This window comes from Squalius cephalus, assembly GCF_949319135.1.
Source record: "Squalius cephalus genome assembly, chromosome: 3".
NCBI classification, from domain to species: Eukaryota; Metazoa; Chordata; class Actinopteri; order Cypriniformes; family Leuciscidae; genus Squalius; species Squalius cephalus.
The window spans coordinates 56,487,652-56,504,447 of record NC_137124.1 but is presented as its reverse complement, the minus strand read 5'-3'; the positions used below and the strand labels follow the sequence as shown (position 1 = coordinate 56,504,447).

At 38.8% G+C, this 16,796-nt stretch overlaps 2 protein-coding genes across 2 annotated transcripts; both read left to right on the top strand.

The window, feature by feature from the left end:
- Positions 1-370: 370 nt before the first annotated feature.
- fgf3 (fibroblast growth factor 3) lies at positions 371-4,635 on the top strand. The gene is made up of 3 exons (XM_079867515.1): positions 371-1,209; positions 2,339-2,442; positions 3,216-4,635. Exons 1-3 carry the CDS (start codon positions 933-935, stop codon positions 3,603-3,605), a joined length of 771 nt encoding a protein of 256 aa, XP_079723641.1. The 5' UTR covers positions 371-932; the 3' UTR covers positions 3,606-4,635.
- A 5,910-nt stretch (positions 4,636-10,545) lies between these two features.
- On the top strand, positions 10,546-16,497 carry fgf4 (fibroblast growth factor 4). Its single transcript, XM_079866674.1, has 3 exons — positions 10,546-11,221; positions 12,454-12,557; positions 13,901-16,497. Exons 1-3 carry the CDS (start codon positions 10,927-10,929, stop codon positions 14,075-14,077), a joined length of 576 nt encoding a protein of 191 aa, XP_079722800.1. The 5' UTR covers positions 10,546-10,926; the 3' UTR covers positions 14,078-16,497.
- Positions 16,498-16,796: the final 299 nt, after the last annotated feature.

Below are 16,796 nucleotides of genomic sequence, written 5' to 3'. Positions count from 1 at the left end.
AATGGCTGAAAGTTAGGCTACTTCGGAGCGATAGTGGGTTGTTTGAAGAAGAAAGCATCACATAGGCTGTTATAGGCGTAAAAATAGAGGTCGGACGTTTCTGAATCATGATTTCGTTCGTATTTAAAATGCTAAAAATGCTGGGAATTATTTTGCATCTAATGCGCAAATAACCCGCTTAAAATCTGTCATGCATAACTCATGAACTTTTGTCCTGTGGAAGTGACTTTTACTGATTTATCGAGCCAACTGTCGAGACCATTGTGTGTCGTCACTCACTGTTTTATACTAGAAACATTCCACACATAAATGTGGATCATTGAAAGCCACGTGCGTGTGTCCATGAATGTTAACATCACTGTCGAAATGTGCCAACAAGCATGAAAAGAGAATTAACAGTGGCTCGCCCAGCCAGAGGCCAGTGTTCATGCTTAAATATAATTTTCGGGTCTTTGAAAAGAAGCGAACTGTGCGCTTGGATGTCTCTCTCTCTTTGTGATGCGGTTTTCCTCTGTAAGCCACCGTGTGCAGTGCTGTGTAATTTTATCCACGCTGCAACCTCTTGGTTCACACAAGACTGATACCTTGCCTCCCCTTTTCCTTTGTATCAATTGGTCGGGGTTCGGGCTATTGTTGCAGGAGGGCTCTTTTATTTCTGCGCACACTGTCGATCAGCGAAATCTCACGACAGGCTCGACTGGCTGTGTTCTCCTCCTCGGTCAGATACAGTGTGTTTGGAGAGCAGAGTGGAACCCATGAGCACCAATGCTGTCGCCGCCAAGCCGGATGACCGCGACGCATTATTAAAGAAGGATACAGCAAGTTTTCTTTTAAAATGTTGGATCACTGACAAATGAAACTTCTTTGATGGGACCCCGTGTGCCAGCTCTTTCCATTCCAGCGAGGTTTTGCCGATATCCCGCCATGCCACAATGGTTATAATTCTGCTCTTGTTGTTACTGAGCTCCTTGGATCCGAGTTTGCAGGAATCTCTGGCTCCGAGGCTGAGCAGGAGCCCAAGGGCTCCTTGTGTCAGGGGCCAGGAGTGTGACCCGAGGACGCGGCGCGATGCTGGAGGACGCGGCGGGGTTTACGAGCACCTCGGCGGAGCTCCAAGACGCAGGAAACTTTACTGCGCCACGAAATATCATTTGCAAATACACCCGAACGGAAAAATAGACGGATCTCTTGACGAAAACAACCCTTTCAGTGAGTAAACTCTTCTCACGCTTCTCACGTCAATTTATTAAATGATCAGCGACTCGCGTAATTGCGCGAATAAACATTGTGCGCTGACGATATTAATGCACTATTAATTGACATCGAACAATAATTCGTACTGTCCGTCATTCAGGAGCAGAGAACATTTTAATCAGCATTCTTAGCACTGTAAAGGGAGATTAAAGCAACTGTTAGAGCTCTTTTGCGGATTGAACAACTTAACTAACTAAAAGTCAATGAGGTCTAGTAAATAGCTCACTGTATTCCATTATTGTGTGACATCAGACACTCCAGCTTACATCGTAATATCAATTCGCTGTCAGGAAGTAGAACATTTGTACATTTGGTATCCTATACATTATAATCTTAAATGGTATTTCTTTAAATCGCAGCGTTCGTTTATCTGTAGTTTTCCAATTAGTCGAATCCGAGTGCTCATGGACAATTACCATATGAAAACAGGATTCAACCAACAGTTTAACATAATGACTTAGACAACGGATGTGTTTATCCAACGTAAAAGGATGATTATTCCAAACAGAAGAATGAGGAGAGCCATTAATCAGTGGAATAAAAAGGATGAATAAACATCCTCTTTAAGAGGCGTTTAGTGTCTGTATGTCTAACCTGACAGCGTATGTTGTGTAGACCGTGACTCAATAAACGAAAAATAATATATAAATAAATAGGCTCTGTATTTAAAACAGCTAAATGAATCCTACATTTACAATTAACCTTGTTGGAAACAAATACATTTCCATAATTATTAGTTAAATGTTTAGCTTTAATGATAAGCTATATTAATCATAAGTTAAAATCAATTTAATGATATAGACATAAATCAATTATTTATAGCAAATCAATTTATATTAATTGATATTATCGTAAACAAACTTAATGTATGCATACATAACACTTACAACTGTTACGGTTTTCAATATCATTGAATAATAATAATAATACAACTATTTAAACTACGATTTCAAATATTAAAACATGACATGCTTGTGAAAACAAACTCGGCTGACAGTTAATTGTGCAATTTTGAAATGCTATTATAAGTGTTTTTTCACATTTCTAGCATGCGCACTAACTAGTGCTCCACTCTTTTCCCTAGGCATACTCGAGATCACAGCTGTCGATGTTGGTGTGGTGGCGATCAAGGGCCTGTTTTCAGGAAGATACCTGGCTATGAATGAGAAAGGCCGTCTGTATGCTTCGGTAAGTGTTATGTCACGTCGGAAAATCAAGCATCTGAAATTCGGCTAGCAGGGATCAGATAACAAGCAGGGCTATTTGAGGCTCTCGCCACATGGTGGTGTTTTTCATGCGGAACGAGTGTGCCCACATGCTGCTAGATCACTGAGAGTTTGATTGCTGAGTTTTGTTTGCCTCTCTGAGGACCTTGTCACTGAAAGTTCTGGTCAGAACAGAAGAGAGTGATAACCACATGGTTCTTACTCTTAATAATAGAGGTTCTTTATTGGTTTTGATGGTTCCATAAAGAACCTTTAACATCCATGGAACCTTTCCACTCCACAAAAGGTTCTTTATAGTGGAAAAGGGTTCTTAGTTGACCCCAAAATGGGTCTTATTATAATGGTTCTAAAATGGTTATAATTTTTACACATAATATGTCACTGTGAAAACCCCATTTTGGAACCGGTTATGCAGAGGGGTTGAAAATGATATGATCAATAAGTTATGACAACATTTGTTTTTTACATTGTCTTTTATAAGTTATACAAAATTCAAGTCAGTTTAATGTAATTTAAGTTGAAATGACTTAAGCACCCAAGTTGATTGTACTTAAAAATTTAAGGCAGCAACATTTTATTTTATTTTCCCAGTGAATGTGCAGAGTTTTGACCAGTTTAAATGTAGATTTTTCTACATAAAGGAGAGGACTTCTTTGTGGCCACACTGAGCCACCTTGTTGCAGGTCCAGTCAAGATGAGAAACAAGGCTAATACATTTTTTTTTAACCCTTTCAGGAACTCTTCAACAGAGAGTGCGAGTTCCTGGAGCGCATTCACGAGCTCGGATACAACACCTACGCGTCACGGCACCACGCCACGACCCAGCCTCCCCCAGCAGGGTCCGGCGCCGGGGCCGGCAAGCGCCGTGCCAGCTCTAAAAGGCAGTGGTACGTGTCCATCAATGGGAAGGGCCGGCCCAGGAGGGGCTTTAAGACACGGAGCACGGACAAAGCTTCCCTCTTTCTGCCCCGTGTTCTGGGCAACAAGGACCATGAGATGGTGCGCAAGCTCAGAGAGAGCCAGCGGCACCAGACGGGCTCTCACCGGGCCCCCGTCGGTCGGGCAGAGCGCAGGAGACGACGACACAGGGGCTCCAAGGGCCACAGCAGAAGGCCTGACATTTAACACTCTCTCGACACAGACGGAGAAGAAATCCACTGAGAGTCACATGGAACAATTTTCTCACGAGAGGATGATTTTCAAGAAAACTTTTCGAGGAATTATGAGAGTGACATTTAAAGCCCAATGATAAAGATGTTCATGTGACCAAAATTAACACTACTGAAAGTTTAGCGTTTTTATGACATGCACCACGTCATGTTCTCAAGTCTTTTCTGTTAAGGACGTGTAATTATTGTACATAGATGTACAGTCATTTACTTTTTTTTTTTATTTGAGCAAGATAACATAGAGTAAATGTTTGTAATGGTAAATTAGGACGTCGTACAAGTGCTTGACAATGCCGACGATGTGTCATGTATGGTGGTGTACAGACAAGCACTTTTTTCTTACTGAAGTAGAAAACAAAGATCCATACACATAAAAACAGATGCTTCTTAACTTACATGTGATAGGCTACTGTTCTTAAACTGCAATCAGGAGTACTTTGTATATTACTAATGTAATACATATTTATTTTTGTTTATATGTTTTTAAGTTATTGATGACATAGTTTCTACACTTCCAAATATCAAAGATTTTTCTTCAGAAGAGATTAGTAGTAAGAATAACACTGTTGTCTTTGAACAATCCCTCTCCAGTTTCCTATTACTTCATTCAAACACGAGTCATATATGTAATGGCATCAGCTCTGATAAATGTCATGTATTGAACACTGTAAGCAGAGTATAATGCATTACAACTGCATTGTTCGACACTGAAAGCTAAACATCTGGAGGAATGTCACCAATAAATTATATGGAGTATATATTTTTGGGTTTTATTGCTAAGATATGGTTTCGCTCGGACTTTATGTAGGCTCTGTTTCCAGAACACACATGATATGGAGCTTAATTAATGCTATATGAATGTCGGTAAATAAGGCAATGTCTGCAGATGTATTACTGATAGTGATCGGGGATGCATTGAAGTCTCTCCGCGCTCCAGCAAAGAACGACTCCCTCTTGGGACCATCCGCCCATTTTTCCTAAAGTGACATCATCTAAAAGAAAGGAAAATTTAAAAAAAAAAAAAAAAAAAAAAAAAAACTAGAAAAGCAATACAGAACCACTTTGACCTCTGTAAAGTATAGACTCTTCATTTAAAATGCAACAGTTTTATTTGTATTTGAATGCATCCGTACTGTGTTTCGCGTGAAGATCGGCTTCTTCAAGCAGGAACGGAGATCTGTGCTTTTGAAATCTATAGGAGAGGGGAAAAAAGACGTGTTATTCTATACTTCGCAGGTTCGAGAGCTTCCTGGCGGTCACAATGGCACATCTCTGGGGAAACCTGGGAAGCTGTGTCGCTCGAGACATTCTTCTTCCTTTCTCTAAACGACGAGAGCCAGAGATCTGAGAAACAAGGCAATCGCCGACGAACAAAAAATGTTTCTAAGTGTATAGTTTGTTATGAATGCCAAACTCTAATATTACTCAACAGGAATGCTGGAGTGTTTGAATGAACCTTTGTGTCGTCCTCCTGATACCTTATTTTTCACAAACCCATTCATATACATAAATGCATGAGAGGCGAGATCAAAGCTTTCCGCGACGTCAAATATTATATTCTATAATCGCTTCTGTTAATCAGAAACTGTCTTTCATCACCTGGCCATGGAAAATAAACGATAACACAATCTTTATGATATCATACAAATAACATCTCCAGGGGTTTGCTCTAACAAATGATTTGGTTGGTTTCGCAGAAATGCCATTAAATAACCATTTTTGGTTCACCAAAAACCTTTCTTAAAATAACCGTTTTTTCTTATGAACGTTTTAATCATTTGAAGAACCTTTTTCAAGAAACTTTTGTGGAACGGAAATTTACCATGGATGTTACTTTATTTTTAAGAGTATATTGGTTTAGATCCAAAAAGGGTTAAAGCCTATATGTCACTCCCATGAACAACGTACATTCATTTTTAAGCGATCCCTTTGCTGCTGGTGCATCACTGATCTGAGGAACACACTGAAACATCAAGAACAAGTTCCAGATAAAAAGAGTATTGTTTGCTGAACTTAAGGCAAGACACCCCTGAATAGTGCAAAAAATATATCACCATATCCTCAGTTGATTGATACGAATCGCAAGTTTTTGGAAATGTTATTTTGAAATATGCAAATGAGGCATTGTCTAATTAAATATGCATTAATTTGCATAAATATCTAGAACAAAAAATTGAACATTGGATGAAGTCAGGTTCATTCTTATTTTTTTTATTTTTTTTTTTTTTTTTGGACATATTAGAGTCAAAAGTTTTTACAGAGGGGATTTTGGATTTCTCTTTTTACCACTCCATAAATCAGAAAATACTGGTCACAAACATACATTTTCATCAAATTTTAGTAATGACATGTATAAAATCAAATAAATATAATATTTGATTTGAGAAATAAAAATAAACTTTGGAGATTTCTGGCACTAATTTTGAGAAAATTGTCTTTAAAGAGAGTATAGGCTATATAAAATTATGGGGCTCATTCTGTCCCATATGTTGACCCTATGTGCAAAGTTTTTCATGCTCTTTGGTCCCAGTTCTAACCTATTCAGGCACACGACGCCCCTATTAGTTCAGTGGCATATAACAAGTAAACAGAGACGCAGGGGTTAAAGTTCAGCGTCCCGATCGAGCGACTTCTGATGACCTGCCTTACACAATGACGTGTCTGCCGCCATGTCGAGGGCATGGAAGCGCTCATTAACCTATAGATGCCCAAAGAGCCAAGGCCATAAGATGATGCAGTATCAGGGTGAGATTACATCTCGAGTATCTAATGTCGAATGTGCAAATTAATATTTATTTATTTATTTATTTTCCAAACCAATTCCGACGGTTTTTAAACCTATTGATAATTAAATTACCCAACGAGTGCTTTCTCAGAAATTACTTTAAGCCGCGCGCTATAGTGAAAACTGCTCCAATTAAAATCAGTGCGCTTCAGTCTCATTCTTCTCTGGCCCGAGGGCCTCAAAGGGTTGCTCCTCGTGCCCATCTAATTGGTATCGTCAGGAATTCCTCAAGTATTGACCCAGCGGAGCCTGAGGGGTCTTTGTTCGTACAGACAGGCCTCCTACTGGCCATCTCTGCGGAGCTTGTAGAGTTGATGACCTCTGCACTAACATCACACCATATTGCTTCCAGCTTAACTATTTTTTAAGTGATACATTTATTAATGTTGATGGTTACCATATATGGAGATTAAACGAAATAACCGATTTAGAGTTAAGATGTAAAATTAATTCTTAAAAAATAAAGGTTATATATTGGCATTGATGGTTCCATGAAGAACCTGTAACATTCATGGAACATTTCCATTCCACAAAAGGTTCTTTATAGCGGAAAAAGATTTTTAGAATGTTTTAGAAAAAATGGTTCTTTTAACAACTGTTGACTGAAAGGTTCTTTGGGGAACCGAAAATGGTACTTGTATGGCATTGATGCAAAACACCCATTTGGAAGCTTTATTTTTAAGAGTGTAAGCTTTTTTTTCTGGGATATTACAAATATGCTGCATATGAGACAAAGAAAGAAAGAAGGCTTTGTGAAAATTATACTCTTTCTCCAAAAGAACTTAACTTGTGAATCGTTATTTGGTGACTATTTTGTAGTTCACTTTTCTGTTAATTGTTATTTTATATATTCATATATATATATATATATATATATATATATATATATATATATATATATATATATATATATTTCGTTTATTGGATGATTGGATAATTAATTGATTAATCAGGTCAGGTGTGATGGATCATGCTGATATAAAGAGTACCTCTCTGTGTACTTTTTTGTGTGTGTGTGTGTGTAAAAGATTTTTTGGAGCAGCATTGGCAGTGTGCCAATTTTTGTTTATTTTTAGTGATTAGTCTCACTGACACGATGTCAGAAAGTTCCCAGTTCGCATTTCTCTGTACTTCCAAAAGCGTCCTATAGAGGGAAGCACTGACTCCCGTGCAGCTGCTGTGAAATCACAGGATCTTATCATATAAGCTCTTATCAGAGTTGTCTTCGCGATAAATATAGAATCTGAAGGGCGGGTTGTCTCCTCTGTATTTGATATCAATGAGATTTTTTAGGTGCACGGCAAATGTGACATTTGAAGAGAAGTTCGAGGTTGCTCTCTGTAATTAATACTTTTAATGTTTTACTGTGAGAACTCAGAGTTAAAGGAATCGTGCTTGATTTATTAAATGCATAAGCATTGCAACTAATTCATCTAGCCTACAAATAGAATAAGTGAGTTGCCCACGGCCTGTCAATACATATTTCATGTCACTATTACTTAACAAAAATGCCTGAAACCGATATGTTTCTTTAAGGCGAACATTTTTAATCGTTGGATCGAACATAATTGGGATGATACGCACTGTAAACCCACTTGGGTAGTATTAGTGGTGTGGAGTACGTGCGTATTACACGCCATAAAGTGCGTATCATATGCACGTAAAAACTCTTTATTGCGTATAAATTGCACGATAAATACAATTCGTGATATAGATACGCACTTATGAGCTCGGGCTGCAACTGAGCGTTTGAGCGCGACTGCAGCACCATGGAGAGCGGCGGCGCGCATGTTATTATCACATTCACTTCATTTCTCTGCCTGGATTCAGATGCAAGACTCATTCAGATGTGCACCATGTGTTAGTTGCTAGTCTTCCACAACAACTAAAAGCTTTCATTATCGGTCAATTATCACAAGCATGTAACCTGTGATAAAGAGTTTTTGTCATGATAATTCAGCAGTGGCTATAGCTTTACGCGCCTTTTCGATTTGAGCATCCAAATGAGTCAAAAAACAACAGTCTGTTTGATCAGTGTCTGTGTCCCCAACATGTAGCCTATATAAAACCAGACACACATTCATAGATCAAATGAACCGAGCCATTCCTGTGTGCAGAAGACCCCCATCAGCAAGCAACATCTAGTGAAGCGTCAGAACCTGGATGGGTGGGATCGAGGTTTAGCTATTTGGGCAACAGGCTCAGTGTCTAGGGGTATTCAACTCTCCTTTTTGAAGTTAAGAGATGAGAGTGTTCTGTCTGGAGGAAACGTCGTCATGCGAAACAAAGGCGGGGCAAGCAAGAGTTATGGCAAGGGAACTTTTTGTTTGTTTGGCATAATGATTTATATAAACAAATCAACAACAGAGAAGACTTGTCAATCACATCCCTGTGTAACTAATGAAGTTTTGGACATTTTACCACTCCCTCAAAATCCAAAGACAAATGGCCACTTTTTGTATCAAAGTTCTTTTCTTTCATTGTAGTTCGTTCCTTTTGTTACCGCTATATGCAGGAATTAGTGCGTGCATCAAATTATGTTAAAACATGCATTTGGAGATTTTTGGACGTACACCAAAAATGCTACATAACAAAATATGTGCAAACACATTTTTTTAGAGCTTACTTTACTTTCTGGGGGACTTTGAACCAAAAAAAAAAAACTTTGAACCAATAACTTTTTTTTTTTTTTTTGAGGATATATAAAGTAAATTCACCTCAAGTTCACACAGAGTAGCCACAGGTGTAGCTCAACAACTTTACAAACAAACGTATTAATTTTGAGCTATAAATATTGTTTGACTTGAAACTTGAACTTCTTGCGGTTGCGCTTTCTTCAAAATAAATGTTGTAGATATTTTATGATGTATCGCGAAGAGATTCATAGCCAAGTGTGGTTAAAGTTATAGGCCTATTTATACTATTTTACCAAAAATACTTTTGGGTGTCACTGAATGGTTAGGGTTACAAAGACAGTAAATTTGCCTAACTAACAGGCAACTGTCTTTGTAAACGAGGAACACGTAACCAACAGAATAGAAAAGAGTCCTTCTCCTATAAAGGGACATGTAATTAAACCTGCTCCAATATAGTAAATCCACCCTCAAGTATTCATTCAGGAGTTAAACTGCCTGAGTAGTCGGTGTGATGTAGTGATTCTGGGCAGACTACTAAGGCTCTATCAATAGTAACGCAAATTACAATCATTTGAGCATTCAAGTAGGTGTCTTACTTTTATGTTGATACGTGTTTGCACCATCCCCCACGGTCTTTCCGTTTTACGTCGCATCCTCTACACTAGCAGCAGGGAGCGCGCATTCCCCGGGGCCGCGGAGAAAGCTTGACTCACAGTGTGATGTTTCCAGCGGTTTACATGTTCTCCCCCTCAATGCTATGACGCACAACATTCACAACTAGACACTCGCAAGAGGTCAGCAACAGAATTGTCGGGCTGAATTATCTAGCAGTCGCTGTCAGTGGGATGTCCAAAGGCTGCATTAAACTTTATAAATGATGTTTTCACATCAGCGTCATATTGCAAACAAGTCATATTGCGCATATCATGTTCTTCCTTTTGTTCTTTCGGAGAACACGGCCACTTTAAACAAGAAAAGAAATGTGCAATTCGTTCGAATTCGAATTCGAATGTTTTTTTCCTGTTATTGTTCATTTATAGAACTGTCTCCTGTCTGACACTGTCTGTTAACGTTGTGATTTCCGATACATCCTCCCATACATAAATTATTTTATCTAGCCTATTTCTGACCAATAATAAAGGAAGCTTACACAAAGACAGACCAACTAACGAATTTGTGTGTGTGTGCAAACTAAATAGTCTACACTTAACCTAATTTTACGTATTTCATATGCAAGGCTTGACTTTCAAACTATTTTACACTAACACGCTAAAACGATCGCGCTTTCCACCTTGCGCCGAACCATAGCAAGAATTAGTTCGGACACAGATTTGAGACTGATAAAGACATTATTCCCATATGCGACGACATTACATTGTCCAAGTGACGAATGGAGTGCGGTTATGACGTTTGGCTCTCTCACTCGCACGCGCGCACACACGCGCGCTGTAGTCTCACTGCCCACGGCATGGACGCGCGCACATTATAAGGAATCAGTGCGCTCGGAGTGGCGCAGAAGGTTGCTTCGTCATGCACTAGGTAGTGTGTGATGTAATTTCGTCCAGATATAAATATCGTCGGCAAGGGAAAAGTGGCATGGCTGAGCGGGGCTAGAATTCACGGTCAACAACTTTTGTGTGAAAGCAAAACAGCTTGAACACCAGTCTGAAGTGTAGTGTCTTGAGAGGAAACCCACTGAGCGCGACTTCATGCCGCTCACCAGGGTTGACCGTAGCTCTGTCCTTGAGTAAGCTGTTTGGTGCGTCTTTTTTTTGTGTGTGTGGCAAATATACCTAGAGAAAGACGGTAGTTTGGTGTCTTCAACGCCTTCAGACACTCACGTACCGCTCAGAAGGATGAGTGTCCAATCTGCCCTCTTACCATTACTGGTCTTAGGACTTATGACAAGCTCAGTGCGCTGCGCTCCGGTGCCCGGTGGGCAGAGCGGCCCCGTGGAGCGGCGCTGGGAGACTCTCTACTCGCGCTCTCTGGCCCGAATCCCCGGGGAAAAGAGAGATACCAGCCGGGACAGTGATTATCTCACGGGCATTAAAAGACTGCGACGTCTCTACTGCAATGTTGGCATTGGGTTTCATCTCCAAGTATTACCGGATGGTAGAATTACCGGCGTGCACAACGAAAACCGCTACAGTAAGTTTGGTCTGTTATTTGATCGTATGTGCATGTTGGATAGGCTGTTGGGATTGAGATTATGAAAATGATTTAGCCTACATAATCCAGAAAAAAAAATCATTTATGAAAACAACGCTCAATGGCTGTTATTCAGTTCAAATAATTAGTAAAATAATACGAATTCAACATCATGCCATGTTGAACAACATCAACAAAGCCTGTTGTAGCGCTTTCATTTACATTTCTCGATACAAGGCAGGTGAGGTGAGTGCACGAGCATCTGGCACCCTGCATTACGCACGCAACAGGTCTCTGTAACCAGGAACAGGAACCGGGCCAAAATCCCAAGCCTAAACTTAGTAGCGAGATAAACTCATCCTTTTTTCACTCCTTAAAAAAAATAGAGGTTCTCCAATGGTTTCTTCTCATGAGTTTCTTTTCTTGAGCTGCTGCATGGTTCTATAAAGACTGAAGTTTCTCATTTTTCATTAAGGATTCTTCGGTTACACTTTCAGTCTTTGTTACGTTAAAGCACTGAGTAATATTAATGCTACTATAGGCTTAGGGTTAGGATTAGGTTTAGTAGCATGCAATTGCATAATTTATAGTAAATGCATGTAACACGTCTAACGATGACACTGTAAAATAAAAGTTTTACGCATTTTTCAGATCAGCGAATTTCACACCAGTACAGATGGTTTTCTGGTGAACTATTAAAAGGTTCTTTATGGGACTTAAATGCAATATAACAAGAGTTATAAACATCTGTCACTTCACTGACGCGCGTTATATGTTTCAGAAGTCAAACTTAATACTTGTCTTGGGTGTCAACATTCATCAGTCTAAACAAACGGTCTTTATTTTAAGCATTAAATGAGATGGATTACTACATTGGAAGTAATTTGTACATAATTTTTCTGTACTAATAAATGTTAAATGTTTACCCTTACAAAGCGGCCAAAGACGCATGACACATTTCAATCAAAGATTCAATTAGATAAAAAAAAGTTTCATGAAATTACTCATTTGGAAAAGAAGACGTGGCAAATAAAGCAGAAGTGGTTTACAGAGAATGCAATACTACATTTGGGGAAATCTGAAGAGGCGGAAAGTGTCATTTCCTTCACAAAGGATGCTCTAAATGTAAACACGAACAATTTTTAGAAAGGCAGTCATCGTTGGGAGTTGCCAGACAGGGCTAAAGATATAAGCCAAACAAGGTCATTTATTTTCTTTGTTGTGTGTTTCAGGTCTTCTTGAGATATCTCCGGTGGAGAGGGGAGTTGTGACACTGTTTGGCGTCCGGAGCGGGCTATTCGTGGCCATGAACAGCAAAGGGAAGCTTTACGGTTCTGTGAGTATGAAATGATTTACAACACGTTTCCGTCCGTGAATGTTCTTATCAGGGCTCGATGACATATCACCCTGTACTTGAGATGTATCCCCTCACCACCAACAACCCACAGTCTCCGACAGCGTGACATTGTTGGAGTCGGTTGTGGCGCGCTTCCAGTGCCTAGTGGTGTTTTCATTGTGGGACGGACAAACCCAGGAACGGGAGCGCAGTAGATCATTCGGACTACGCATTCCATTCTTAGCATTGCCAGCCAACACATGCACCTACTGTCCTTCCCAGAGTAAAGATGAACTGGCCAAAGAGGACCACCCAAACACCATACTGCTCTCCTCTCCGATTTCTGCACGCACAGACTCACCCTGAAAACACCTAAACTTGTCTGAGCCCCAAAACCGATGGTTTAACCTAGTCATTTTTGACCGATTTTTTATTTATTTTATTTATTTAAATATTTGTTTTTACTTCATCCGAATGGTACGAAACTTGGTAAAGGTTTTGGCACTTGTAATGTGAACGCGCGCGCACACACACACACACACACACACACAAACACACACACACACACACACAAAAAAATAAAAAAAATAAAAATAAATTCCATAGACACAATCCGAAAGGGTTAAATGGTCCTGAAAAAAAATAGTCACTTGTAGGCCTATTGTACGCATTAGAAATGAATGCGAGACGAATTTTATCTATTGGAAACGTTTAAACAAATTCTTACTGAAAGCTCATTTTTTAAAATATCAACCTCAAATTTGGAACACAGGTTGTTTGGATTCATAGTTTCGATTTCTCGCATTTTTTTAGAGTAGGCTATAAAACGTGTTTTGGAAAATGCATATTTAATTTTTAAAAAAATTTTGGTGCATTTTGCATAACAATAAATGCATTCAAGATTTAAGACAGTTTAAGTTGAAAATTTAATTTTCAGGTCTATGCTCAAAAAGTGAATAAATGGATTATAACTACTGCATAAATATAATTTGGCACCATAAAATCACCTAAAAATACAAAATCTTGAATAAAATAAACTTAAAAATATAGTACAATCTTTTCATTGAAAAAAAAATAAAAAAAATCGATAATTTTTTAGCGACATGCGAACAGTAGCCTACCAGAGGGTTAAAAGTCGCATTCCTCGGTTTGCCCTCGCAAAACATCATAAAGAAAGAGCATAACTATCTCTCTTTGCTATAGATATGCCAAATAGTTCTGTTTGTTTCATAAATCTCCTCTCCAGGTATTGCGCTGTAACGTCGCTATTGTTTAATATGATGATATACGGTCTATTGAAATGTCACCGAAAATAATAATTTCTATTTCCTTGTCACTTTCAGGGGCAGTTCACAAATGACTGCAAGTTCAGAGAAAACCTCCTTGCGAATAACTACAATGCGTACGAATCGCTGGCACATCCTGGGATGTACATCGCTCTAAGTAAGACTGGCAAAACAAAAAAAGGAAATCGAGTATCAACATCCATGACGATGACACATTTCTTGCCTAGAATTTGAGCTCATCTGGAGGGGCGGAGGAACGACGATGCACTTTCTACAGAAGTTACATGTGAGGTTAAGTGTATCGTGTCATGTATGTATATATTAGACTATTTATAACTGTTGATTTTATATTTCATCACAACGTTTTCTTTCCGAGGTGGAAGACAACATTTAATTTATTTGTTATTGTTAATTTATCCTCATTGCTGCTACCACGTGTTCATATATACAAGTGAAATTCCTACAATGTACATTTTTTTTTGTTTTGCACTGTTTGTGTTGTTCTAAAGCGACGGGTTTGGAGAGGTAGCCTAGTCAGGGTAGACGCCATATTTAAAATTGAAAAATTATGTTTTATGTTTTAAAAATGAAAGTTATGTAATCATGTATGAGTTCTGTTGAACACAAAAGAGGATATTTAAGAGGAACCAGACAGCTGACGAAAGCCACTGACTTCCATAGTGTTTTTTCTCACCTACAATGGAAGTCAATGGCTAACCTCAACTGTTCTCCTTCTTCAAAATATCTTCTTTTGTGTTCAACAGAACTCACACAGGTTTGGAACAACTTGAGGGTGAGTAAACGATGACATAATTTTCATTTTTGGGGCGAACTATCACTTTAAATATGGCGTTTAAGCTGACTGAGGTCCATTTGTACTTCATTGGAAAGAATATAAGTCTTAGGTCAAGCCTCCAATGGTTAAGGTGTATCAACCCCCATAGTATTAGCACTGGAGCAATTGTCCAATGTCTGAGCTCCTTTGTGCGGAGCTCGGATCTAACTGAAGCAGTATCGGCTTACTCTAGCTTACTGAAGTTCTACCCCTTCAAATCTGTTTTTAGCTCTGCTGGGGGGTTGAACTTTGAACTTATCTCCAGTCAATCGTTGTCACATCTCTAAGGCTATGGATAGAGAAAAGTAGCTTCTTTAACATAAATACAAAATTCAAAGGCGTTGCGATGCAGATACTGTCCCCACTTTACAATGCCAAGTTCAAGTCAGTCTTTGCTGTGGTTTAGGGAAGATATCTGAAGGGGAACCCAGTCATGTTAAAGATCAGTATTTTTCTATGATGGTAAAACAGAAACAAAGAAATGACAGTGTTGTGTGTGAGTAAACTAAGAGTTAATGTTGATGACAGTGAGTTACGAGGAGGCATACTGCCCACTTTTTTTGTCGTTTTCTACCTCATGCAGTTTCTTTACTTTACTTTTTTTTAAAAACAAGCTGAAACCGAATGTTTAGTTGCTCTTCTGCCACTCTGTGAAGTTCTGGCGGCCATTGCGTCCTAGTTGCGCCTTGTCACGTTTGAGCTATCTTTACCCTGTGATTTACTTTTAGAAAGGATAATCATGTTGGAAATATTTGCAGACAGCTGTTAGCCTATACTATATGCTCAAGCAGTAACCCTATATTTTTCTTTATATATTTTGTAAACATAATATGTTGCAAAACTAAGAAGCTGCTTTAAACCTGCTATATGATGCTAGTGAAATAAATATCAAGACATGATGCATTCATGCAGGGATAAACACGCTTAAATCTTTAAATATTAAAAACATTATTATCTTCAAAAAAGCATTCCTTATTGTTATCACAACGGCAGGTGCGTTTAATTGAAAGAAACTGAAAACGCACCTGTAAAGCTGAACTGAAAATGGATGGATAGTCTTTTGCGCTTCATGTTTGGTAAATTAAAGGAAGCTAAACTGACCGATCGACCTCAAAAGCATGAACACATTCGCATAGTTTTATTTTTTTTGTTTGGTGTAATCTCAAAGCCGTGGTATTTCAGTTGTTACATGTCTAAATTTGCTTCTTAACGTGCCCTGCCTGGATGTGTGCCCATCATTTAGTCTCACTCGATGACTCTGAGTTAAAGCGGGAGGAGCGAAGGGTCGTCCGTGCCAAACCTCTTCCCAAATTGACGTGATTTGCATCAGTGTGGATGTTGTTTACAATAGACCGAATGGCCACTGAAGGCAAATTGTTCCTCTGACCCTCATCACACAAATCACTGGACTTGATTTGTTTAACCAAAAAATGCAATATCAACAGGCACGGCATTAGTAAAAACAGAACATCCTCTTCTTTCAGGCAAACTGCCGCTCCAACACAACAATGTTCCAGATTTGATCGTTTTTCGGATGTGCTTATGAACAGGAATGTATGTGGTGTATTGAAATAAAGCATATACCATTTCTCTGTCAATTCCCATATGGCTTATCCACGAAGCGCCAGTCGCGTTTGCATCCATGGCAGAGCTCTATAGTAATTGGGCTGACGTCTGAGTCCTGTAGTAGTGCGCTCTGATCCTGTTTTACCAAATATTGTCTGTAGTTTTATACAGGTCCTGTTAAATATTGTGATGTATGTGCTGTGCACATGATGATACCCTAACTTAAATGGAAGTTAATAAATATGTAAATCATATTGGTCTGTGTGTTTTTAATTCACTGGAAAAATTATATGATCAATTATAAGTTATGACAACATATAGTCAAACCAAAATTGATTCAGACACTTTCAATATTATCACAGTTTATAGTTTAGAAAATGGTACTAAAATATGACAAGAACTCAAGAGTTGTGAAATTTTTTTTCTCCATCCTTCTGTTAGACTGTCTCATAAATGAATTATGTTGAATATCTGTCAGCTGTTTAATTTAACTACACATTTAGGTCAATTTAGGTCAACCAATTACCAAGCAATGCTTAATTTTGCTCAGTT

Coding starts and splice junctions, on each gene's coding strand:
- fgf3 (XM_079867515.1), top strand. CDS start 933: ATGGTTATAATTCTGCTCTTGTTGTTACTGAGCTCCTTGGATCCGAGT. Junction 1,210..2,338: donor TGACGAAAACAACCCTTTCA/GTGAGTAAACTC, acceptor TCTTTTCCCTAG/GCATACTCGAGATCACAGCT. Junction 2,443..3,215: donor AAGGCCGTCTGTATGCTTCG/GTAAGTGTTATG, acceptor TAACCCTTTCAG/GAACTCTTCAACAGAGAGTG.
- fgf4 (XM_079866674.1), top strand. CDS start 10,927: ATGAGTGTCCAATCTGCCCTCTTACCATTACTGGTCTTAGGACTTATG. Junction 11,222..12,453: donor GCACAACGAAAACCGCTACA/GTAAGTTTGGTC, acceptor TGTGTGTTTCAG/GTCTTCTTGAGATATCTCCG. Junction 12,558..13,900: donor AAGGGAAGCTTTACGGTTCT/GTGAGTATGAAA, acceptor TGTCACTTTCAG/GGGCAGTTCACAAATGACTG.